Source organism: Lepidochelys kempii, chromosome 4, assembly GCF_965140265.1.
Source record: "Lepidochelys kempii isolate rLepKem1 chromosome 4, rLepKem1.hap2, whole genome shotgun sequence".
Taxonomy (NCBI): Eukaryota; Metazoa; Chordata; order Testudines; family Cheloniidae; genus Lepidochelys; species Lepidochelys kempii.
This window is the reverse complement of record NC_133259.1, coordinates 121,166,818-121,191,227: the sequence shown is the minus strand read 5'-3', so window position 1 is coordinate 121,191,227 and position 24,410 is coordinate 121,166,818. Positions and strand designations below refer to the sequence as shown.

The 24,410-nt window shown below is 41.9% G+C and overlaps 2 protein-coding genes across 7 annotated transcripts in view; one reads left to right on the top strand and one right to left on the bottom strand.

Annotated features, from left to right (window-relative positions):
* Positions 1-19,586, bottom strand: part of NOP14 (NOP14 nucleolar protein) — a 34,073-nt gene extending 14,487 nt beyond the window's left edge. The window contains exons 1-11 of one of the 3 annotated variants that reach the window (XM_073342656.1): positions 18,941-19,004; positions 16,280-16,503; positions 13,104-13,238; positions 11,462-11,603; positions 9,272-9,417; positions 7,437-7,571; positions 5,633-5,755; positions 4,445-4,576; positions 2,703-3,006; positions 1,278-1,408; positions 921-1,006 (exon numbers count right to left, since the gene is read on the bottom strand). In XM_073342656.1, coding sequence (XP_073198757.1) covers positions 921-1,006; positions 1,278-1,408; positions 2,703-3,006; positions 4,445-4,576; positions 5,633-5,755; positions 7,437-7,571; positions 9,272-9,417; positions 11,462-11,603; positions 13,104-13,238; positions 16,280-16,288 — 1,343 coding nt within the window. In that variant the 5' untranslated portion in view covers positions 16,289-16,503; positions 18,941-19,004. Of the gene's footprint in view, positions 1-920; positions 1,007-1,277; positions 1,409-2,702; positions 3,007-4,444; positions 4,577-5,632; positions 5,756-7,436; positions 7,572-9,271; positions 9,418-11,461; positions 11,604-13,103; positions 13,239-16,279; positions 16,504-18,940 lie in introns of all 3 variants that reach the window. The other 2 variants (XM_073342657.1, XM_073342655.1) reach the window with 2 other exon arrangements.
* GRK4 (G protein-coupled receptor kinase 4) overlaps positions 19,534-24,410 on the top strand; it is an 83,022-nt gene continuing 78,145 nt past the window's right edge. For 2 of the 4 annotated variants that reach the window (XM_073342658.1, XM_073342663.1), the window contains exon 1: positions 19,964-20,056. In XM_073342658.1, the coding sequence (XP_073198759.1) occupies positions 20,005-20,056 (52 nt within the window). In that variant the 5' untranslated portion in view covers positions 19,964-20,004. Of the gene's footprint in view, positions 19,571-19,783; positions 19,837-19,963; positions 20,057-24,410 lie in introns of those variants that run through there. The other 2 variants (XM_073342660.1, XM_073342662.1) reach the window with 2 other exon arrangements.

The following is a 24,410-nucleotide window of genomic DNA, read 5'->3' as shown; positions in this document are numbered from 1 at the left end:
CCCTGACCACAAACTCCAGACCAAGAACATGGCTCTAGAATCCCATCTCTATCTTCTAGGGGCAGGAGCCCTCCATCTCCCAGGGAGAAGAGTGCTAGACCAGGCCAGGATTCTGCCACCATCGCCAGGACATGCACATGGTGCTAGAGGCCCACCCTCCCCTCTGCGATAACAACCTTCTCCTGCTGCAAGCTAACACACATAGTACTGTAGCTCAAGTCTGCACTGCAATGCTGACAGTTCAAGGTTCAAATCCTGCTTATGATGCATGATGGGGAGATTGTTTCAGCTGAATAAAATTTTTACTCTTTCCTTAAAAAAAAAAAAAAAAATAAAAGCACACACCAGGAAATTACGTACACAAAACCCACCTCTATGTTGAAAGAAAATTATTCAAGTTGAAAGATCAATCACTCAAAAGTTAGGTCATGCCAGATTTACATGAATGCATTATGATACAGTCTCTAATTACCTGATCACATTTTGCACTTGGTCCCCCGCCTCATTGAGTGCATAGAATGAACACAGGACAAAACTAATGTTGCATGGGCAACCATAAATCTGGCATTGCCTAACTTTCAAATGCTTGACTTAGTAATCTAAATAACTTTCCTTTACAATAGTTTGTGTGTGTGTAATTACATAATTCTATAGCTCTAATACCTATGGAAGGTCTCATGCAAACTGAGAATTCTATTAATTTCCTTCTGGAATGTTTGAAGCTTTTTAATACAATTAATGACTAAGGCACTAAAAGAAACAACGTTAAAACACAATGAAGTAAATAGAAAGCCAGTAGCTTTCAATGTTAGTAGGATAATTTAAATTAAGTAACGCACTATGTGTTTTATTACCAGGCAACTATTTTTTCCCTTCGGACCACCATGAAGGGGCCACAGTCAACATGTTTTATTACTTACAGAACCAATTTGTCAATTGTTCTGAGCTCTGGTGGCTCCACAGTTGCTAATTCCCCAATGTACTCCAGAAGGAAGCCAAACAGTTTCTGCAAGAAACATACCATTTTAAAACCATTACAGTTTTTTTTCTTTGTATGTGTGCAGATATGTATTTAAATATAGATATTTTTAAAAGCATAGAAAAATAATGAGACAGAACATAGCAAACAAACACTGTCTAGGTTCTCCCATATGTACAGTTTGGATAAAGTTTTCTTCAAATAATGTGAATACAAAACCAATATATTTCAAATGGCTCCTTAAATACTTAGCAAATTCACTTTAGCATTCAAAGTTCATTTAAAAACTCAAACATACTTCTAACTTTGCTTTGTTTCCCACTGCAAGACTTGGATGATTGCACTTCTGAATCCTCTCTAGAATAACTAGTTGTTCTTCTATTATTCTTCCAAACAGTAAAGATTTAAGTTTCTCATAGGATTCTGGAACTATGATAAAAATAAAAACAAAAATCAACCAATTGAACTTAAATATAAATTAGAAAATATTTACTATGTTAACAAACTTTTGGAAAATAATTATTTCAAATCAGAACAGAACAATAAAACTGCTGGAAACATTTTTAAGTTAACATATTTAAAACATTAATAAAAAATTAACATTCTGTTATTTGAGACATAGTATGCAAGCATATAGTTAAAGACTGGATTGCACCACACACACACACACACGAGCAGAGCTAAAGCTCAGTGTCCTTTTACCCATAATTCTATATATTCTGACTTGTGTTTTTATAATAGCACTAACTGTGTAATTTTAAAGTCACAATAACCAAGCATTCTCTATGGAACATATAAGAAATATAAGAGCCTACTCACTAATGGAAAAAAAAAATACACATATGCCAGTTATAGTGTTTTATAAAACCTTAACCATTTTATTTCCTTAGAGTTCTTTGCTGGATTCAATTTAAACTACTATATTCAATGTATGTTATTGTTTCACCTGCCATCAAATGGAAACTGCAAACACTCTGGCAAAGTGGTGTGAATGGTTGTCTAATTTCAGCATAGCTTGTTTAAATACTGTACTTCAGTATTCCCTACTGGCATACTAATTTGGTGAAATATTCAGTTAACAAGAATGAATATCCTGTACAGCATGCAGAATAGTTTCCTTTCTCCACAACCACAGATCTATTCTAAAGATAAGCCCCACAGTGTTCTATTACAGACACTATACGTTAAGAATGGGCAGCATACCACTTCTGTGAGCTTCTTCTGAGACGAGCAGACTTTATTTCAGACACAAAGCACACCTGTTCCTAGCTTTCAATACATACTAGAAAATTATTGTCTATTCTTTTCTGCAAGACAACACCACTCTGTGCAGGCTGTACGTTTGGTCTTGAGGCAACACTGGGCACAATCTTACATGAAACTTGATTTCAGTCAAGGCTTTTTGTCTTTCACTTCTAGGGATGAAAGGGGCAGTAGAAATAGCCTACTCAGCTCCTGGACAGAAAAGGATTTTCTCATGCTACTCAGAGAAATTCTGCTTGCTGACAACAAATCACGTTTTCAAGACATGAAGAGTCATGTCCAGTACTCGTTGGCCAGAAGGAGTACAATTAAGATGTGGAGCCTCAGATACATAATATCAGGGGTAGCTGTGTTAGTCTGTATCCACAAAAACAACAAGGAGTCTGATGGCACCAGATACATAGGGCTCCAACAAATTGACTGAACAGGTAGAGGGGGATTTTGTTTGTCGGAATCTTACCAGTAAATGTGTAAGGAAGCTCAGATCTGGCCGCTTCTATCTTAGCATTTTCTTCTTCCTCACTTTGCAATTTCTTTTCATTTCCTTTGTGTTTCTTCTTCTGTTCTTCATTTGCAGTGACCTCTTCCTCACTCCCCATGTCAGATTCAAGGTCAGAGGGACTATCTGTAGCATCATCTTCCTCAACAATTGCTTCTTCCTCATCTTCTCTACCAGGTTCTCCCTCATTTTCTTCTTCACACTCTCCCTCCTCTTCTTCATTCCCACCCTCTTCCTCTTCATTTCCAACATTTAGTTTTCCACCCTATTAACAGAGAAAAGAAACCATACAATAGCTTACAGGAATACCGTTGGGTTTAAAATTATAATTTAAAATAACGTCCTTACTTGTGTTACTAGAAATACATCAGATTATGACCCTCTCATCTCTGAATTTGATACAAGTTGAACCTTATTTAAAATCCACTGGTATATCAGGTGGATCAGTTGGTTATAGAAGGAAGTTTGGCTCAGACAGTACACAGAAGACAGGGTACCAGTTGTAGAGGGAAGATGGATCAGTAGAAACCAAGAGGAAGAAAGCTGGGGTGGATTGGGAGCAATTGAGCGACAAGCAGTCAGGTGACATGCAGGAAAAGCAGCGCTGGGGATGGAAAAGTTGGAAGATGGGCATCCAGGGAGCAGTGTGTGTAGCCGAAGAGTTGCACCACAAATGGAAGACTTCAACTCTACTTAAAAAGTGCCTTCTGTGGGACTTTTGTATGAATAGGACAAGGGGGATTTTGCCCTTAATATGGGTTTGATCCCAAGATGTCAGAAGCCCCAACAACTTGACCTGAATAAGAGCTGAGGGTGGGCCAAATTCTGTTCTGACTTGCACATTTTGTAACTCAACTGTTCTCAATGAGATTACAAAGGATGTAAGACAAGGAAAACTTTGCCCCTAGAATAAAGTTTTACTACCTTTTATTCCTGTTGGAAGTGTAGAACTAATATTGACCCTGGAGATGAATCTCTTTATAGTCTGCCTCATACACCATACCTAGTTACAGGATCTTTACTCCTGGTGATTATACATGAGGGTGTTTGTCAGATGCCATGTATAATTTGCAGCAACCGAGCCCTTTTTTTTTCTTGTTAACCAAGTATATTTGATGTTGAGAAAACGAAAGACAAACATGAAACGCCACTATGCTGTTTTTACAGGGTCATTTTTCAGAGAGTATAATCATTCAGCTAAACCAATGCACTCAAAACACAGTGATCCCTCCATATGAAGGACAAAGGTGACTTTATGAAAGCTCTGATCCTCTGCTGCAGCTAAGAGATACACAGCACAACTCAGGGGAAGGAGGAGGCGGCATTTAATAAAGTTTGCGTTGTCACTTTTATGATCTCCCAGAACTGTTGTGTACCAGTCCGTTCCTTCTGGGTGAAGGGAAACCACATCTATAGCCCTTATGCTGGTTGCATAGAAGTGGATGATATAGGAGCTACAATGCTGATTACACCACCAGATGACCTCCCTACACAGGGGTGGTTCTCTATGCTGGCCTTAGGCTGCTTTACATTGCCAGCATGACCAAACCAGCCCTACTTCAGGGAATGAAGTTCAGGTGGAAAGTGCAGCACCTAGATAAAAATAATAAAAAGTGAACAGAAAAGGGTTCTGTTTCATCTGAAATGATTTTCTCTTCATTTCAGTGATTTTGAAAGTCACTATAAAACAATCAAATTCTTACTTTATAAGAAAGTAAACGTCTGTCATCTTTATCCAGGATGAAGCCATCTGCTAAATCGTCAGCTGACATATGCTTGGGTTTCTTTTTGTTCTCCTGTTCATCTTTTCCATGCATTCGACGCAGTCTATCAGCCTGTGATTTAAAATAAATTCAGGGGAGGGACAATATAGTACACGACCTAAATTACTTTGTATGAAAATTTTGGAGAAAATACAGATAATTAAGAAAAGAAAATCAAAGAGAAAATAAATTCTTAACTACCACTATTCACCTAGCAGAAGGGAGGAAGGAACAATAAAAAGCAGAGACATGATAACATATTAGCCTGAACTCTTGAGTTTCCTTGTTTTGGTGGGTGGGACTAGTAAATTAGTCTGACTGTATATATTCTAAATTGTACTTGGAAGGTGTTGAAATAGATCATTTATCAAAAGCCTTGTGTATCTTTGGTAATGAAATATTTATTTATCTACATATATTATCTTAAATACATATTTCTGTTAATATATTATTTACCAGAAAATAGTAGCTTCTTTAGAGTTTTATGTTTCTGCAGTGTGCATGAGTATTTCCTGTATTTAAAATGGGTTTGAACAAAATATAAGCTTTGAAAGGAATTTTAACTCTCTGGGAAACTGATGCACAGGGAGCACTGAGCTCCATATTGTGTAAGGAACATGCAAACCTTCCCAAGCAAATCCTACCCCTCCACAGAGCAGAATCACGTCAGCGCAATTGCCAGGGGACCCTTTGCAGCTACAGGAGGGAAGCGTGCAGGATTTGCCCAGAAGTTAACTCAGCTCCTGTGCACCAAACAGGCTCATCTAACAAAGTTTAAGCACATCTTTGGTCTGAATGATATATAAAAGATAGTCAATGTGCTACTTGTTTTTAACTGGGGGGAAGGGGGAGGGAATTAGTTCTCTTGCTATGTAATCTCACAAGCAAAGTATTCAGCCCATTTTTTTTTAATAGTCAAATTAAAAATCCATGAAAAAAAGAAAGGGTAAATCACGAGATCAGTGTAGTGATGCAAATAGTGCCATTAGAATAGGGGACTTATTCTCAGATTTGTCTCCTGCAATTTTTAGTATGACTGCTTTCAAATTGAGGTTAAGCAATGTCAAAAAACTATAAGAGGTCACTAGCAATGGGAGGGCTACAATACAATCTGAAACACTCTGGTACCTCTAATTTCTGGAGTCTTTCTTGCTCCTCTTTCGCCAACTCTTCCTCGGTCTTCATCCTGTCAGAGGGTTGCGCCTTCATCTCAAACCCAAGTTCTCGAACAATCATATCATACTCATCAGGCTAAAGAAATACACAATTTCATAATTAATAAATATATTACTTTCTGTGCTTCTCCACAGAAAGCCCTCTGGCTCGTTCAGAAATGACTATGATTGGCTCTGGAGAAGGCAGGAAGGAAGGCCAACACAATACAAGGTTAAGGGAAAGACTAATGGGTGGCAATTGAAATTCATGAAGACTTCCCCCTCCAGGAAAATTCTCATTCTACAAAACATACATACTTCTCAAAATATGAAGTCATAAGAAAATATATCCCTTAAAAAATACAGACAAGATTTTTTAAATACAATTATAACTTACATAGCACTTTATATCTTCAAAGCATTGTACAAAACATGAGTTACATCTCTGTTATGAAGGCATTAACCTCATTTGACAGATAGGAAAACTGAGGTACAATTAATCAACATGCCTAAAGCCACACTGCAAAATCAGTGATAGAGATGAAACTGGAATTCAAAAATTCCTAGTTCCCAGTCACACTTGTAACCCACTGGACCATGCCACTTGTCTAAAAAATTAGAGAAATAAGTCTGACAAAATTTTCCTCTTATACTAAACCAGATTATGAATTATCTCCCAAACTGCATACGAATGCAACAGAACACCACTGATTTACATTTTCTCTAGATCCAACAGATCTCAAAACAAAATCCACAGGGGTCTCACATCTCAATTTAACACCCATTATGCCGGTCCCTAGCAAAAAACCTGATCAGTTATTCATGGAATAATAGATTTGTCTACCTGTTAGAATTTCTGGGTTCACTTTCACAATGAATCTACCCAAATCACTAGTATTTTCACCCTTTTTAAAGTCTCAAGAGGGATTTCATAGGCCAACTGAGGCAGAAGTGAAGTTACTGCCACAGAAAGCTATTGCTAAGTTAGAGAATTTGTGTATAAAAGACATATCAAAGGCATTTACAAAGTCAGCCAATGTCCTTTTCAAACAGATGTTAACTTGTCAGGAAAATGTTGGTCTTAAAAATAAACCAGAATATTGTTCGCCTTTTTATCCAACAAGGAATCTCTCTCAAATTCAACAGCTAATGAAAAAGGACAAAGGGCAGCCAGAGTTATGATGCACTTACTGGGAGTATAAGTCTTAAAATACTTAATATGAATCCTTTTATTTTTCTCTAAAATTAGTATCTACTAAGATCCTTCCCACCTCATAATTCTGACATGAAACTCCCTCAAAGGCTGTAGAATTCTTTCAATTTAACTAAAACACAGGGCATTTACACCTCTACCCTGATATAACACGGTCCTCGGGAGCCAAAAAAAACTTACCATGTTATAGGTGAAACTGCGTTATATCAAACTTGCTTTACCTCCTGAGACCCTCTGCCCCATATCCAACCCCTCGGCCCCGACCCGGCACCCATAACACACTGCTCAGAGCAGCGTGTGGGAGCCAGACATTCTAACGCGCTGATCCACCGGAGCGTGCAGCCCCGCCCCCCCAGAGCGCTGCTTTACAGTGTTATACCCAAATTCATGTTATATTGAGGCGTGTTATATCGGGGTAGAGGTGTATTTTTAATATTTTAAAAAGAAATGATCAGCTACAAATAACTAGTGATCAACTTCCCCCTTCACTCTCAATCACTACTTTGGTTCCAGTACTGGTGTCAAATCAGTTGCAACAAAACAAGCTGTATTGCCAAAACCTTACCTTGGGTTTCTCCTCTTTATCTTTCCTCTCTGACTTGGGGGTTTTGTGGGAGAGAAGGGTTTGGATTTCTTTCCAGTCAGTGTCAAGTTTTTCTGTGAGTTCCAAGGCATTCTCTCTCTGAGTTTGTCTCTCTCTCTAGAAAAATAAAAATATGTATACAACATAATTATTGTTCAATTGGTAATGTATGTAACTGAACAAGGAATACTCCTGAGGGCATTCTGCGCCAAAATAATTAAAAATTTTGCACACAATATTTTAAAATTCTGCAAATTTTATTTGTCAAATAAATGTGGAGGCTCCAGCATAGTATTGGGAAGCACAGGCCACTGGCTGCACAGAGGTGGGAGATCACTGTTCAGCTCCCCTCTGGCACACAGACTCAGCAATGAGGCTGCACCCAACCTAGACACAGTGCAAGCGCAAGGCCTGCCCCAGAAATACCCCAGGGCCCTGCCCCTCCGTGCCAGGTGCATCAGTTGTGGACAGGGAGGCTCAGCAAGGCAGGCTCCAAGTACGGAGGGGCTTAGTGTGGGGGGATCCAGGTGTGGGTTGAGAGGGTTCTGTATGGGGCAATCTGGGTCTGGGCAGGATCTGGATGCACAGGGGCTTGCTGGAGGTGTTCTGGGTGCAATGGTAATGCAACTCTGCATGGGGGTCCAAGTTAAGGTAATTGGGGCTCAGCGGGTGGGGGAAGGGTCTGAGTGGGGGAAGATAGAGTTCGGCAGGAGGGTCTTGGTGAGGGGGTCCAGATGCTGGGGGAGTGGGGCTCAGTGGGGCGGGAATCCAGGTGGCTGGGGCTCGGTAGGGTGTGGATCCAGGTGCGGGTGGCTCGCTGGCGTGGTCCAGGTGCAGGGGGAGTGAGGCTCAGCAGGAGGGTCTAGGTATGAGGGGGGTCTGGATGCATGGGGGTTGGGCGGATGGGGGAGCAGCTCCCTATACAGTGATCCTCCTGCAGCTGAAGAACAATGGGCGCAGGAAGCAAGAGAGTTTGCAGACCTTCCTACAGCCAGAGTAGAAATCTGGGGGTGGGTCTCACACGGCCCCAGATGCCGTGCAGGGGAAGAGGAAGTCCTGTCCTCCCCAGCCCAGCCAGGACTAACAGGTGAGCCTGGTGTAGGGTAGGGGTCTTCCTCAGTCCCACCCCATGCCCCACAGTGATTTACCCTTCTGCTGACTGCCCTGGGCACCCGAAACCTTACTGCTGGGGAGGGTTTCATGACCGCTCTTGGGGCTTTCCTTTGCTTCCCTGTCAGAAAGTCATTTTTCTGCGGGGAAGCAAAGAAACCTGCAGGGGACATAATTCTGTGCAAGTGCAGTGGCGCAGAATTCCTCTAAGAGTAAAGGAAGATCACCTGCAGCATCAAGAGCAAATGAGGTCCATATATAGTCAAAACCTACTATATAATAAAAAATTAGTTCATATCAACTCCTACTTTGCAGCGTTAAGCACCCTTGGCAAAGGAAGTAGCACAAACAGGCAATGGGTGACTCAAGGGCAGAGTATGGCAAACAAATCAGCCACACTAACAGAGTTCATCGGTGGAGGATTTGGGAACCTACAGAGAGGCAGACGCTCTATACAGTTTTCGCAAGGTAAACAGTGTCAGGTATATGATCTTTTGGCTATATATTTAAAAAGCCATATCCCCTCTGCTTACTGTGCCACCAATATTCTTCTCCTGTGAAGAGAGAGGAGTGGGTGGTTTCCAGGTCCTAAAGCGGATAATGGTTTTATTGAATGTTTTTTGTCTTCTGTAAGTTTTCACATGGAAAATGATGTGGTACTTAATGTTGTCTGTCCAGATTTTTTTATTCAAAGGCTATAAACTCACCTTCTCTTGCTTGGATTTGGCAATCAGCTCTTCAATGAGCTCCTTGCGAGATTTAGGTTTTTCCTCCTCTTCATCTTCTTCCCCAGTGAGTGCTTTCCTACGAAGAAGACCTCCACCCCCTCCAAAGTGAGCAGCAGTTAGCTCAGCTGAAAAAAAGAGAATTGAAAGGATTAATGAATCTATAGATTTATGCTCTCCTTAAGTTATTGGGTTGCTATTTCCTTATTATTAAAGGCACAGGAGCAAATGATGGATTCCATGTAAGAATAAAATAGCTAGTTAACCAAGGTTTAAACCCCATTTCTGCTGATAAAGCTTGATGTTTGGCCTAAGTTAAGATAAGACTTTTCAGAAAAGGATTCCCACCATGACCTTGGATTTCCAAACTTTGTTAAGTTTCCTTTCAAATACACACAGGCAAAAGATACTTTTTGATTTAAGACAACGATATAGCACTTTTTATCTGATGGCCTCAAAGCACTTTAATATATTAAATTAAACCACACAACACTAATTTTAAGATAAGCATTATTATTCCTATTTTACAGACAGAGCACAGAGAAGTCAAGTGACTTGACCAACATTCCAGAAAAGGGCTATACCAAGAATAGAATGTGCTTTAATCACCAGACATTGACTGTGTTTAATTTGTAAGAGCACATGAACTTAGGCTCCAGTCCCGCAGATATTTAGAAACAATTAATTTTAAGAACATGGGTAGTTCCACTGGACTACAAACAGGCAGACCAAGGCTTCAGCTATCACAAGGACATAAGCCCTATGAGAGGAACCTAGGATAGTATGTTAGTCTCAGCAATGGATTTTTTTGCTTGTGTTCACTGTCCTAACTTTCATGTAAGACAATTTGTGTGTTCAGTGGTTTTACTCAACGACTACCCCAAAAAGAAATAACCTGAAAACCTGTTTAAAACAAAAATTTTTATGTAACATGTTTATAATCTAGTGGGCTACAGAATTAAATATCTATTTTTTTCTTTAAAGCTATCTTTCATCAAGTTAAAAAGAAATCAGCTACTGTTTTAACACAACTAAGGCCATGATCCTGCAATTTGCTTTGCTCAGGTGCAGTAGTCCAATAGGGCCTACACTGCATGAACTCCTACCACTTACTCATTAGCATAACATTCACAAACACTATTGCAAGAGGTGTGCACATTTCTATTGATATTAAAGACATAGATAAACTAAAGGAAGTAAACAAAAAGCAGCCAGGTTGGCTTTTACCTATCTATCTAGTGAAACATAGCTGCAAACAACCTTTATTCAGTGAGCAATATTTATTGATATATGTAGACCTCTCCAAGTCAAGGGAGATACTTGCATAAATATAGATTACTCACATGACTAAGAGTTGCAGAAACTAGCTCTAGATTTGCCAAATAGAAAAGATAAAAATCAGTTTGGAAAGAATTTTAATTTACATTACCTATGAACAGCTATACCCAAATGACCAGATTGCAAACCCCTTTCTCACATTAGTGAGCACTTATTGACACAAGAAATCCCACTGACTATCTGTGTGAGTAACTGCTCACTATTGTAAGTAGAGGGTTCATAATCTGGTCCAAAGAAATGTAAGAAACAAAATGTTATTTGTTTTAACATGGACAAAACAATCTATTTTCCCCTAACTTTGTTCTGAGAAATGGCTGCCCTGTTTGTGCTGAAATTTCCCCCCAAAAACCAATTCAGCCCCAGGTGTGTGTGTGTAAAGTTATAAAGCAACTGAAAACATGGTCTTCTTATAATGGAATATATCAGGCAGCCTCAACTCCGGGTGTTCCTATTGGTGCCACCTATAATGTACCATACTTGCAAGCATCCTGGCATCTCTAAATAGTTGATTTTAAACCAGAGTTTATTTTAATTCTGAATGCACTTACTTTAAGGATAATCCATATGTGAAAAGTCAATTATGATGTGATGAAATATTATACACATTTCTTAAAATCGTGAATGGTTAAAAATTTCAACAATATTGGCACTTATCCAGTTCTAATCACCATTTTCTATCAGACTAAAGAAAACAGAAGGCTGATTTAAATCTGAACCTTTTCTTTACATTATTTTTCAATGAAAGCAGGGTACACAACAATTCACACAGCTATATTAACAATGAAAATTACATTGGATAAAAATGTATTAAGGTATCAGTTTGATTTTTCTTACCTGACAATATTCCTCTTTCTTCATTATCACTGTCGCTATCAATAACATCATTAAGTTTTTCAATATCTGCTAAAGATTGGCCATAATGGGTCAATTCTTCATCTTCATTGAGATTATAGATACTTTTCTTTTCATGAGTTTGCTGTGAAAAATAAACCAACCAATTTAGTAATGAGACATTTTTCAGATTAATATCAGTTAACGACAGCTAGTCAACAAAGATTTATTCCCCCCAAAAGCTAATATTTTCAGTTTAGACTAGAAGAACCCTATTTCATTTCTCTGTTACTTTAACAACATTAACAAGCCTTCAATTTCATTCAGATACATTAAAGCGAGTAACTGTGAGCATCTCACACCAGTTTTTACTCTCCATTAAATCCACCGTAGAAACTACAGAATTAAACCAGTGTAAGTAAGTGGTGAATCAGGCACAGTATTCTGGGGAAGGGCTTATTTTATTAGTTAAAAAATGGTAAAATTACTACAAAAGCAAGCTTAGATTTTGTATATGTTAAAAAAAACCACTTTTTTTAAAATAAAACATTTCAGACTTAATAACCACTAAAAAATTAGTTAACCTTTCCAATAACAATCTTATTCCTAGATTTTTCTGCACATGGAACCATGCTGCATAATTCAGGAGTCCAAACACGATATAGATGGAAGTAGTATTCCAAACCGATTCCACTTCTTAGAGCAGAGGTCCCCAAACTGTGGGGTGTGCTCCCAGAGGGGGGCACGGAGGAATGTTCAGGGGGTGCGGCTGAGGCCTGGGCCAGCCCCCACAGGGGGCAGGGAGGGAGCACCACTGAGCTTTGCTCCTGGCCCCAGCTGCTGGCCTTGGCTCCACTGTCGGCCCCGCCCTCAGCTGTGGCCCCAGTCTTAGCCCCCTTACCCTGTTCACGTCCTCCCCTCCCGGAGCACTGGCCCCACTCCTGGCGAGGGGGGAGAACAAGGGGAAGGGGGGAGCACGAGGTAAAAAGTTTGGGGATCACTGTCTTAGAGTGGTAAGATCATAAAATGAGCTTCATAGGCCATCAAGGGAAATGGCCTTTTTCAGGAGTGTCGGTAAGAACATGAAATAGTGTTTAATGACAATGAAAGAATTTACATTTTGTGGGAATGAAATTGAATTTTGTCTAGTTTAACCCCCCCCAAAAATCACAATTTTGTAAATGTTAAAATAATTCAGCTTTAAAATCTTTATTTTGGATTGGGCTGGTCAAAAATTTTCTGGGCAAAAACCTTTTTAATACAAAAATTGATTTTTGACAAAATATTTTTTTCCATGAAAAATGTCTCCTTTACATATGAAAAATCAAAATTTTCTAAAAGTCCCCAAATCCCCGACAACCAAACTTTTTCTTATTTCCACCAAAAATTCTGAAATTTTCTATAATTTTTTTTATGAGCTCTAATTCTGGAATTAATTTAGATCGAATAAAAGGTGCAGATAGGCTTTCAGAAAACAGAATGTATTGGAGTAAAAAAAATGAAAGTTAGGTATGGTTGACAGGTTATAGGTTTTGGTATAATCCTTAGGGGCCAAACAATGTATTATTTACAGAAAACTTTGTTTGGCAAATTAAAAATTTCTACATCTACTTTTTACAAATTATTTTTCATTCCTATACTTTACCTGTCGTTCCAAAGAGAACCTCTTCATCATCTTCTCCTCTGGGCTTATTTTGGTATTATATTCACCAAAACGCTTATCTTTAAATACATTGGACTTTTCCCGTTCTTTGTATTCTTTCAGCAAAGTTTGTGTACGCTGAAAAAGAGATCAAAGCATTAACTTAACAAAAGCACACCTGAAGCCAATGAATTAAGGCCTAATTTATTCAAACACAAACACATATACACACTGAATATGAGAACACTACTGTTGACTATAAAAAGACCAATTCTAATCAATCCTGTAAAATTATTTTTTTTACCCTTATTTAATTCAATGATTAGTATACTTTATTATACTCCTAAAACAACTATAAACAATACCAATGAAGAACAGTCATCTCAGTCCAGCTCATCGTGTAAAAGAAAGAATCTATCTATATATAAAAAACCTCAAGCAGAGTACTAGCTGCAACCATTGTCGGCAGCCTCAGAGGAGAGCTCAGTAATCGAACGGGTACAGATACTGAGCTACCTATTTCACCCTGAAAACAGACCCTCTAGGTCAGCAGTGAGGTATATTTGGCAGGTCAGAGGAGGGAAATTTGGCAAGCCGGTGTGGGGATGTCTATATTGTATCTGTTTTGCAGATAAACAGAGAGCTACACCTCTTTCTAGTGCTTTTAATACAGTATCTTATATTAGGACTTGATTTGTCTTTTTTCTTAAAGGAAAAAAAACCCACAAGTGCTTACTAAACAAGACATTTAGTTTACCAATATTAACCATTTTAAAGTTTTGTAAAACCCAGGCCAATATTAAAGGAGGTGGGAAACTAATTTACCATCTCTTGCTCTCACATTGCAATATCACAACCGATACATTTTCATCATCAAGCTGGTTACCTTCAATATTAGGTTCAAAAAGGTCAGTGGCAATATAAAACATTAAAAAAAAGTTTAGCTGATTCCTGGGGAGAAATACGATTGTTAATTATTATTATTATTGTGAACTCTCAAACTATTATGGGCAGCAAAATAGCTGAAGTTTCTAGCTACAGCCTTTTACGCTCATGTCACAGGTGCAGAATCTGCTGATGTAAGGATTACTAAATAATGAAAGTCTTACTTCATATGAGATACTGTAGAATTTATGTTCCCTTTCCATCCATTTATTTTATGTACATGTATATAATTTTCAAGGAATTTTTAACATGATGCAGTTTCTCTTTGTAATATTTTTGGCCAAAACCCCACACTTCTCCATCTTGACACATATTAGAATCATAGAATATCAGGGTTGGAAGGGACCTCAGGAGGTCATCTAGTCCAACCCCCGCTCAAAGCAGGAGCAATCCCCAATTAAATCATCCCAGCCAGGGCTTTGTCAAGCCTGACCTTAAAAACGTCTAAGGAAGGAGATTCTATCACCTCCCTAGGTAACGCATTCCAGTGTTTCACCACCCTCCTAGTGAAAAAGTTTTTCCTAATATCCAACCTAAACCTCCCCCGCTGCAACTTGAGACCATTACTCCTTGTCCTGTCACCTTCTACCACTGAGAATAGTCTAGAACCATCCTCTTTGGAACCACCTCTCAGGTAGCTGAAAGCAGCTATCAAATCCCCCCTCATTCTTCTCTTCCGCAGACTAAACAATCCCAGTTTTCTCAGCCTCTCCTCATAAGTCATGTGTTCCAGACCCCAAATCATTTTTGTTGCCCTTTGCTGGACTCCAATTTTTCCACATCCTTCTTGTAGTGTGGGGCCCAAAACTGGACACAGTACTCCAGATGAGGCCTCACCAATGTCGAATAGAGGGGAACGATTACGTCCCTTGATCTGCTGGCTATGCCCTTACTTATACATCCCAAAATGCCATTGGCCTTCTTGGCAACAAGGGCGCACTGTTGACTCATATCCAGCTTCTCATCCACTGTCACCCCTAGGTCCTTTTCCGCAGAACTGGTCCCTAGTCTGTAGCGGTGCATTAGGCACCCTTTCATTGATTACCTTTATTCACAGTAACTTTATCTCATACAGGGCTTCTCAAGGGTTTTCAAAGTATACACGATGATAAATTAAACAACAGTTTCCCTTGTGCTGAAGTATTTCTCAGATAGATTTGTTTTTCTTTTGAAGGAGATCTCTAAATTCTGTTTGCTGATGGATGGTATATACCAGGGGTGGCCAAACTTACTGACTCTTTGAGCTGCATACAACAATCATCAGAAGTTCAAAAGCTGGGGTGCACCTGCCGGGGTTCAGGGCTTCAGCGCTGCGCCTGCTGAAGCCCCAAGCTCTAGCAGGTGCCTCCTCCAGAACTGAAGTCCTGAGACCACCCCCATCCCTGATGGTGAGAAGCCTCTAGCCCAGGGGTGGGGAAACTACAGCCCGGGGGCCACATCTGGCCCTTGAGCTCCTGCTAGGGAGCAGGGTCGATGGCTTGCCCTGCTCCCGGAAACAGAAGCATGTCCCCGCTCCAGCTCCTACGCGTAGGGGCAGCCAGGGGGATCCGTATGTTGCCCCCACTCCAAGTGCCGCCCCCGCAGCTCCCATTGGCCTGAAACCACAGCCAATGGGAGCTGCAGGGGAAGCGCATGACGGGGCAGCATGCGGACCCGCCTGGCCACGTGTCCGCGTAGGATCCAGAGAGGGGGAAATGCCGCTGCTTCTGGGAGCTGCTTGAAGTAAGCACCGCCTAGACCCTGCACCCCGATACCCTCCAACACCCTAACCCCCAGCCCTGATCCCCCTCCCATCCTCTGAACTCCTTGGTCCCAGCCCAGCGCACCTTCCTGCACCCTGAACTCCTCATTTCTGGCCCCACTCCAGAGCCTGCATCCCCCAGCTGGAGCCCTCACCCCCTCCTGCACCCCAACCCCCAATTTCAGGAGCATTCATGGCCCACCATACAATTTCCATACCCAGATGTGGCCCTCGGGCCAAAAAACTGCCCATCCCTGCTCTAGCCCCATCACCCCTCACCGCAGGGCAGAAGCCCTGAGCTCCCCCAGTCTGGTAGGTGGAGAATGGGAGAGGGTGTGCAGGTTCCGCGAACCACACTTTAACTTTAAGAGAGCCATATGTGGCTCATGAGCTGTGGTTTGGCCACCACTGGTATATACATAGCAGTGAGAATGTGAAGAAAAAGAAATTTATTTTTTAACACAGCTTTAATACAATCCAGTACTGCACTTACGTCACTCATGCTGTATTTGCAGAGGCAGATTGGGAAGTACTTCTGGTGCCTTCAGTAAGGGATGCATCAGATTACTGGGCTCCCAGATATACAGTACGTATGTAGTCAAGATGCTCTCTAATGTGGTGGTGCTTATGGCTATGGACTTGGTGTCAAGTCAGAATAACCACTCTGATGCTGCAGTCGGTGATCTGTTATTTACATTACAATAGCACCATGGAATCCTAATCAAGGAACAGCACAATACAAAGAAGTAACAAAGACCATAGTCCCTTCCCCCAGAGCTCTCAATCTAGGATACAGAGAGTAGAGGATGCAGTTGACAGATGAAATAGACAAATTGGGTAAGGGTAGTTTGATAGATGAGATAACACAGAGTTTAAAAGAAAAGCAGAAGTCTTATCTCAGCACTTGCCTAACAATTTCCTTTCCAATGACGGGAAACTTTAAAGTAATATTTAAAAAAAACCCACAAAATACCAACGTTCACTTTGAGTACAGGTCCTTCGTAATTCAGGCTTATTCCTCTTGGTCTTCTCAGATAACTGTTTCCCATAAAGTAAAAAATGTCTAAGGCCCCGTAGCGCAAAGACTTAAGCACATCCTTAAACTGAAATCAAAGAGACTATAAATATTAATGAAGTTAACATTTGACAGGCTTGGGGCCTAAACTCCCACTACGACATAAACCAGTGTTTCTCAACCTTTTTGATACCAGGTACTGGCTATTACCAGCAGGAGAGTGGGGTGGGAGGAGGTATTGTTTCATGGTCTCTGTGTATATAATGTCTTCTGCAGTTTCCACAGTATGCATCCGATGAAGTGAGCTGTAGCTCACGAAAGCTTATGCTCAAATAAATTGGTTAGTCTCTAAGGTGCCACAAGTACTCCTTTTCTTTTTGTAGTAAGTGTCTACACTACACTGGCATAGCTGAATCTGTGGCACTGTAGCACAGACATACCCTCATCTGTACGTCCAGCAAGCTACAGTATTACTTTTCTTGGACAGTAAGCCCGAATCACTTATGAAGGAGTTTGGGGGCATTTATGTTACATCTCCCACACTTATTAGATGCTGACTATGATCCTTAGCAAGGTGAAAGGAAATGAAGGCTCATGTATTTTCACCATTCAACTAATGTGGCTGTAGTTTTCGGTGATTACTAAGTCACCTTATCCTGAAGGCAGAGCTCTGACCTTGATATCAACAGCAGGGACAGTCACTAACAGTGTTAGGAGCCAGTTTCAGAGATGGTCTCAGGGTGTGGGACATACAGAACTCACTGAGACATTCTGAGTTTTCATGAACACCCTTAAAGGGGCATTTTGAGGCATCATCACATTGCATCCTGACATTGTCTACTCCATACCACCAGTTCGACCAGTGTAGCTTGGATCAACATCATAATAATCACAAAAAAGTATTTTATATTTAAGAACAGTCATACTGGGTCAGATCAATGGTCCATCTAGCCCACTATCCTGTCTTCCAACAGTGGCTAATGCCAAGTGCTTCAGTGGAAATGAACAAAACAGGCAATCATCAAGTGACCCATCTCCTGTCGTTCACCCCCAGCTTCTGGCAGAAGCTAGGGACACTCAGAGCATGGTGTTGCATCCCTGCCCATCCTGGCTAATAGTCATTGAGAGACCTATCCTCCAGAAATTCTTTTTGAACCCTGCTATACTTTTGGCCTTCACAACATCCCCTGGCATGAAGTTCCACAGGTTGACTGTGCATTATGTGAAGAACTTCTGTTTGTTTTAAACCTGCTGCATTAATTTGAGTGATGCCAATTTCTTGTGTTATGTGAAGGAGTAAAATTTCTTATTCACCTACTCCACACCAGTCAAGATTTTATAGACTTCTATCATATTCCCACTTGTCATCTCTTTTCCAAGCTGAATAGTCCCTAGTCTTTTTGCTCTCTTCTCATACAGAAGTTGTTCCATACCCCTAATCATTTTTGTTGCCCTTCTCTGTACATTTTCCAATTCCAATATATCCTTTTTTGAAATGGGGGGGGGCGAACGGGGGACACAACAGAGCCGCATGTAGCATTCAAGATGTTAATGTATAAGATGTATAGTTCTTTAGACTATAGCATTTTTCATCTGGGGGGGTCTCAAAGGGCTTTATAACATTAAGTCTCACAATCCTTGAGTGAGGTAAATGCCATTTTCAAGTCAGATAAATCAAGGTACAGAACAATCGTTTTGCTTGACAATTTTCCAGAGCAGGGATGGTTTATCAACGTTTATCAACTAACCAAAATAGGCCTCCAGTCCTCTCTGGGCCCCTTAGATAATGTTCATTGTTATCAGAATAAAGTAGCTTATCAAAAGTCACAGAGCAAGTAAATAACAAAGGCTGGAAAAAAAATCCCTGCTCACTGGCCTATACTCTATTCCGGGGCTATAGAGTTTGAGACTGGGGTTGTACCCCAACATGACATAAGGGCAGCCTTGGTGAGGTTTGTACCATCAAACCCTTTGAGCCACGCTATAGAATCCTGAGTTAAGACAGTTCACGTGCCATCATTTGCACACTCTGTGGGTGTGCAACACCACTGCCCCCATCTGGCAGCGGGGGCTTGCTCCAGAGTGGTAGGATCCACGCACCTTGTCCTCATCTGATGAGTGGCCTCCCCCCAGTCTTACCTTCTTGACAGCCTTGGACCGCGACACGCCCGGCAGCCCCACGTCATGTTTGGTTCTCCTCCCCAAGATATTAAACTTCTGCTTGTTGACCTTCACCTCGAAAGGGTTGTTCTTGACCAACGCCATCCCTGCCCCACTCGAGCCCGTGGCCCTGGCAGCCACTTGGCCCTTTCTTCTCTGCTTAGTTGGTTTCCCCATCGTAACGCGCGGGTGGGATCAATACTCAGTCAGCAGCATAAAGAACCAGGGACCACAGTCTTGTACAGGCTCCTGGGAGGGTGGGGGAAGCCACGCTAAACAAAATGGCGACCAAGGGCGCCCGACCTTAAACGGCCCCAAGCTGCCCCCTGCTGTCTGGACGCACCACCTCGCGCGAGAGCTTCTAAGTAGCGTGAGATCTAAAGGGGCGACCGGGGTCCCTCACCTGCCTGTCCAGCTGCTCTACTGATTACCTCTCACATTACGTACAGAGCAAGCTAAGCAGGAACGCGGCCACACCTCTCGCGAGAGTTGACCCCGACATCCCGCGGGATTTAGTGGTAGTAGCGGCTAGGCTCTGTAGGAGAAGAGATCGGAGCGGTAGGAACTACATGACTATATATCCCGGCATGCAATGCTCCACCCTCGCAGGTGAGAGGCGAGGAATCCTCTGTCAATCCTAGCAGGGAACACTCCACCGAGCGCGCGTGCTTACTACTCTTAGCGACCAACGATCCAGCTTTGACGCAAGTTGCCGCCGGCCGGGGGAGTGCATTGCCTGCTGGGAGTTGTAGTCTTCGGGGCGGAGCTGTAAGGGCGAGAGGCGGGGGAGCGCGGCATAGTCCTGCCCAGTGTGGGCAGGCCTCGGCCCGCCCGTCCCCTTTCTCCGCCCCCCTGAGCAGAAGAGGGAGAGGGCGGTGAGTGAGGGACGGGTGGTAGGGGAGAGGCGAGCCCAGCACTAGCCCTCGGGGCCGGATGAGTGGAGTCCGGGTGTCCCGGCGGTGGCGGGGCAGGAGGAGGGGGCGAAGGAGGTGGTGGCTCTGAGGGGGCGGCTCTGAGGGGGCAGCGGGGTTGGAGCCCTGATCATGGAGATCGAGAACATCGTGGCCAACACGGTACTGCTGAAAGCCAGGGAAGGTGAGCGCAGGGGAGGGGACGAAGGAGGGATGTGCGTGCCGACGAGGGGCTCTGAGGGGACGGGGTGCTGGGGGAGGAGGGGGACACGAGGGGAGGACTTAGGGTGAGAAGAGAGGTGGGGGCGCGAGAGGGAGGCGGCAGAGGGGAGCACAGTGCCAGGGAAGGAGGAGAGATGGGGACTGAGGCGAGAGGGTTTGGGGAAGGGGGGACTCGAAGGGGGCAGGGAGCGGTGGGGTTGTAAAGAGAAGCAGGGGCTGCTGCTGGCTGGGTGCAAATGACTTTGCCGGCTGCTTCAGAAAGATATTTACCCTTATTTTTAATTCAAAAAGTGATTATGGGAAGGTGGGTTACTAGCAGGAGGACGCTATCTATTCATCTGAAATAGGGTCTAACTTTGTCAAAAACTTTAAGAAACTTTTGCCTTGTCCTCAAGATCCCTGACAACCTCAAAAGTAACTGACGAATGCCGCCTGCAGTTTCAGGTTGAGTGTCTTACATTGCTTGGTATGAAAGTGTCTGACTGTATAATTGCAGAGAGTCTCCTAACTTTGAGATGGCCTCTCCAATGAGCAACCGTATTTTAAAGAAGTCTGAAATATTGTTCTCTCAAAAAGTTTTTTTTTTTTTCCTGGATGCACGGTTGCATAAGTGGCTACATGAAAGCTTCCCCAGACTTGCATAAGTGGCTATGTGAAAGCTTTCAGACTACCCTCTTTGCCCTTAGTAGATCCTGGCTCTGAGCTCCACTGTTCTTGTTCTCTTTGGACCTGATCCTCCTACTTTTAATTGGGTAGCTTACTGAGTAGTCCCACTGATTTCAGTGGGATGAGTCAAAGTGAGTAAGGGTGGAGGAATCTGGCCCTATAAGTTTTGCAAGTCACTCCCACTCCAAATGGGTTTGGCATGTATACTGTATGTGTATCCGGTGAAATTTGTCTTAAGCAGCCTGAACCAAAAAAAAAAATAAATCAGTCTTCAGCTTTGAAATTGAGCTTAGAAAGTAGAATAATGATTACAATGTTGATACATCTCCCAATGTTAGTTAAAAAGACTGCCTCAGCCTAGATGAGTGATTAGTTCCTCTGAAAATGTACATCTGTGGTGTTGCAGCCTGGGTTTGGAGTTTGCATTGGAATGATCTAAGAAATGGGGAGCATGTGGACAGCACGTGGTCAGAGTAGAGCTTGGAGCCAGGTCCCACTAAGGATAGAGTGGTAACTGGGAATACTTTCAAGTGGCTGCTTAACATAGGGTTGCCTCCTTAGTTTAGATTCCACTAAATATAGAATAAATTATGATGGTATGACTGACCAGAATGAGAGTTTTTACTGTACTCTCAGATTTATAGTTCGACAGCAGCTGGCTTGATATGACCAGTCCTATCCAAGATTAAATTTATTGTGAGTAGTAATGACTGTGGGTAAACATTATGTTTGTATTTTTCTCCCTTTCCCCCTTATATAGAGATGAGCAAGCACAACATATTTTGGCTTGGAATCCTGATCACTGATCACTTATCTTCAGTCTCTTAGGTCTTTGTCCTGGAGGCATCCTGATGTGTCGTACATTTTTCAAAGTGCTGCTCAAACAGTAATGTATTTGCCACATGTGGAGTGCACTCATTGGTCCTGGGAAGATCTCTTTTGTTGCTTTCATCAGGAACACCCCACATTAGCTTAGTTGCTGTCCCCTTTATCCTGAGTTGGTGTGAGGGCTGCCAGTGCATGAAACTGACTCGGATACTGTGGTGATGGATGCATAAGAAATAGAGTAACTTTTCACTTGGAGAGAGCTGGACAGGTGGGGCAAAAACCATCCAGATCTCTGAGACATCTCCTCCTCCGGCTGTGGTTTGTCTCATCTCTCATTGCATAGTGTGAAGGGGCAGGAGAGACTAGGGACGTGCATAGTTGCTGCTTTTTACATAAAAGGTCAAATCCTCAGTTGGTCTAAAGTGGCATAGCTCCAACGATCTTTCAGATAATGTTGGAGTACATCAATAATTCATGCTATGAAATGGGGAAATTGCATGAAGTTGGATAGGAGCAGGTTACATTACTTTTATTAGAGCATAAATATTTCACTTGAATTTGCTAATTACTTTTCCTACTCTACTGTGCTCTTGCGAAAAGTTAAACCCATTTCCACTTCCCAAAGCCATGATAGAGGAAAAGGGACTATGTTCTTAATTATGGACTGCACAACTCTTCTAACTTGAGACTTTCTCATGACAGATAGGGATAGGCAAAACATTAATCTTAAAAGCACTTTATAGACACTAATCCTTCACACCCTTGTGAGGTAGATGGCTATTATCTGTGTTTCACAGATAAAGAAATTGAAACAGAGGTGTTGCATGTCTTGGTCAAATCCATAGAAAAGGTCTACTTCAAAGTATTTGTTAAAATTCAGGAGTTCCTGACTCTCAGGCTGTGTCTATACTAGCACTTTTGTCAGTCAGCGGTGTGAAGAAAACACACCCCTGACTGACACAAGTTTCATTGACAAAAGCACTGGTGTGGACATCACTATATCGGTGGGAGAGCATTTCCTGCAGACATAGCCACCACTGCTTGTTGGGGATGGTTCAGTTATGCTGGTGGGAATGATCTCTCCTGCTGGCATAGAGCGGCTGCACAGGAGACCCTACAGCGGTGCAGCTGCAGTGGTACAGCGGTGCCGCTGTAGGGTCCGTAGCATAGACATAGCCTTAGACTCTAAATCAGATCACTCGACCATGCTTCATGCTGGCTTGAAACTATCAGATTTTGCAAAAAGAAAAGGAGTACTTGTGGCACCTTAGAGACTAACCAATTTATTTGAGCATAAGCTTTCGTGAGCTACAGCTCACTTCATCGGATGAAGTGAGCTGTAGCTCACGAAAGCTTATGCTCAAATAAATTGGTTAGTCTCTAAGGTGCCACAAGTACTCCTTTTCTTTTTGCAAATACAGGCTAACATGGCTGTTACTCTGAAACCTATCAGATTTTGTGACTTCTAAGAATGACTTCAAACAAAATAACTTTTGAATTCTTTCCTCTTTTTTGTTTGGCTGGCTCTAATGATGTTCGCAGTTGATAGTACAAAAGTACTGCCAGTTGTTTGTCAAAATAAGTGTAAAGTGTTTCTGATGCTATGTTGACAATCTAGAAGAGATGTGTGGGTATGGAAACACTTGCTGCTTAAAGTATGGTTTGCTTTAGTGAATCAGAAGGAATAATTTAAAATATAAAATCAAATTAACTGAATTTTAGTTAAACTCACAATTATCCCAGTCACTGAATATCTAAAGACTTTGATTGTCTCCCGAGATCTTTGCATAATATGCCTTTACGTGTATCGCTAAATTTATAATTCAGTCTGCTTGACAATGATGCCAGTCTTTATTAATCCACTAGTCCAATTTTCCCCCTAGCACCTTCATGTTTTCACATTATATCCAAAAACAGCAGAGTCTAGAAACTCCAAATTTGTCTTCCAAATTTGTCATTGAGGACGAGTACCTTGGAACAGCATGGATCACATTTTAATAAAATATGGTCATGTGGACCACCTCTTCTGCATTCAGGATTATTTAACATCCCTGTAGCAACTACAGCAATTCCTTATATGGGGAAATTTTCACTGTAGTTTTTAACTTCTTTTAACATAACTTACAAGATGAGCTATTGCCTAGCTGCTATGTCTGGCCATTATGTCCAGATGGGACTTCCTATTACTCTACAGCACACAGTCAACCTGTGGAACTCCTTGCCTGAGGAGGTTGTGAAGGCTAGGACTATAACAGGGTTTAAAAGAGAACTGGATAAATTCATGGAGGCTAAGTCCATTAATGGCTATTAGCCAGGATGGGTAAGGAAAGGGGTCCCTAGCCTCTGTTTGTTGGAGGGTGGAGATGGATGGCAGGAGAGAGATCACTTGATCATTACACATTAGATCATTGTTAGGTTCACTGTCTCTGGGGCACCTGGCATTGGCCACTCTCTGTAGACTGGATATTGGTCTGGATGGACCTTTTGTCTGACCCAGTATGGCCATTCTTATGTTCTTTGGTCCTACCTCACATTCTGCCTGGCTTATATCTGTGTCAGTGATACTTATATTTATTTCTTTTAAAAATCAAACTGGGGTGTCATGGCTTTATACGTATGTGGGAGGGTAAGGAGATTTCCCCCCCAACCTCCCCCCTTTCACCCCCCCCCCCACATTAAGAATACTTAAATGATCATCAGAAGAAATAGAAATAACACTTCAGATATTTAGGGTTTGAGTTGTTTTTTTTTTCTGGAAAAAAAACCCCTTGTTTGGTGGAAGTAATGGGCTATTGAAAAGAGAAATTATAAAGAAAGTTGCT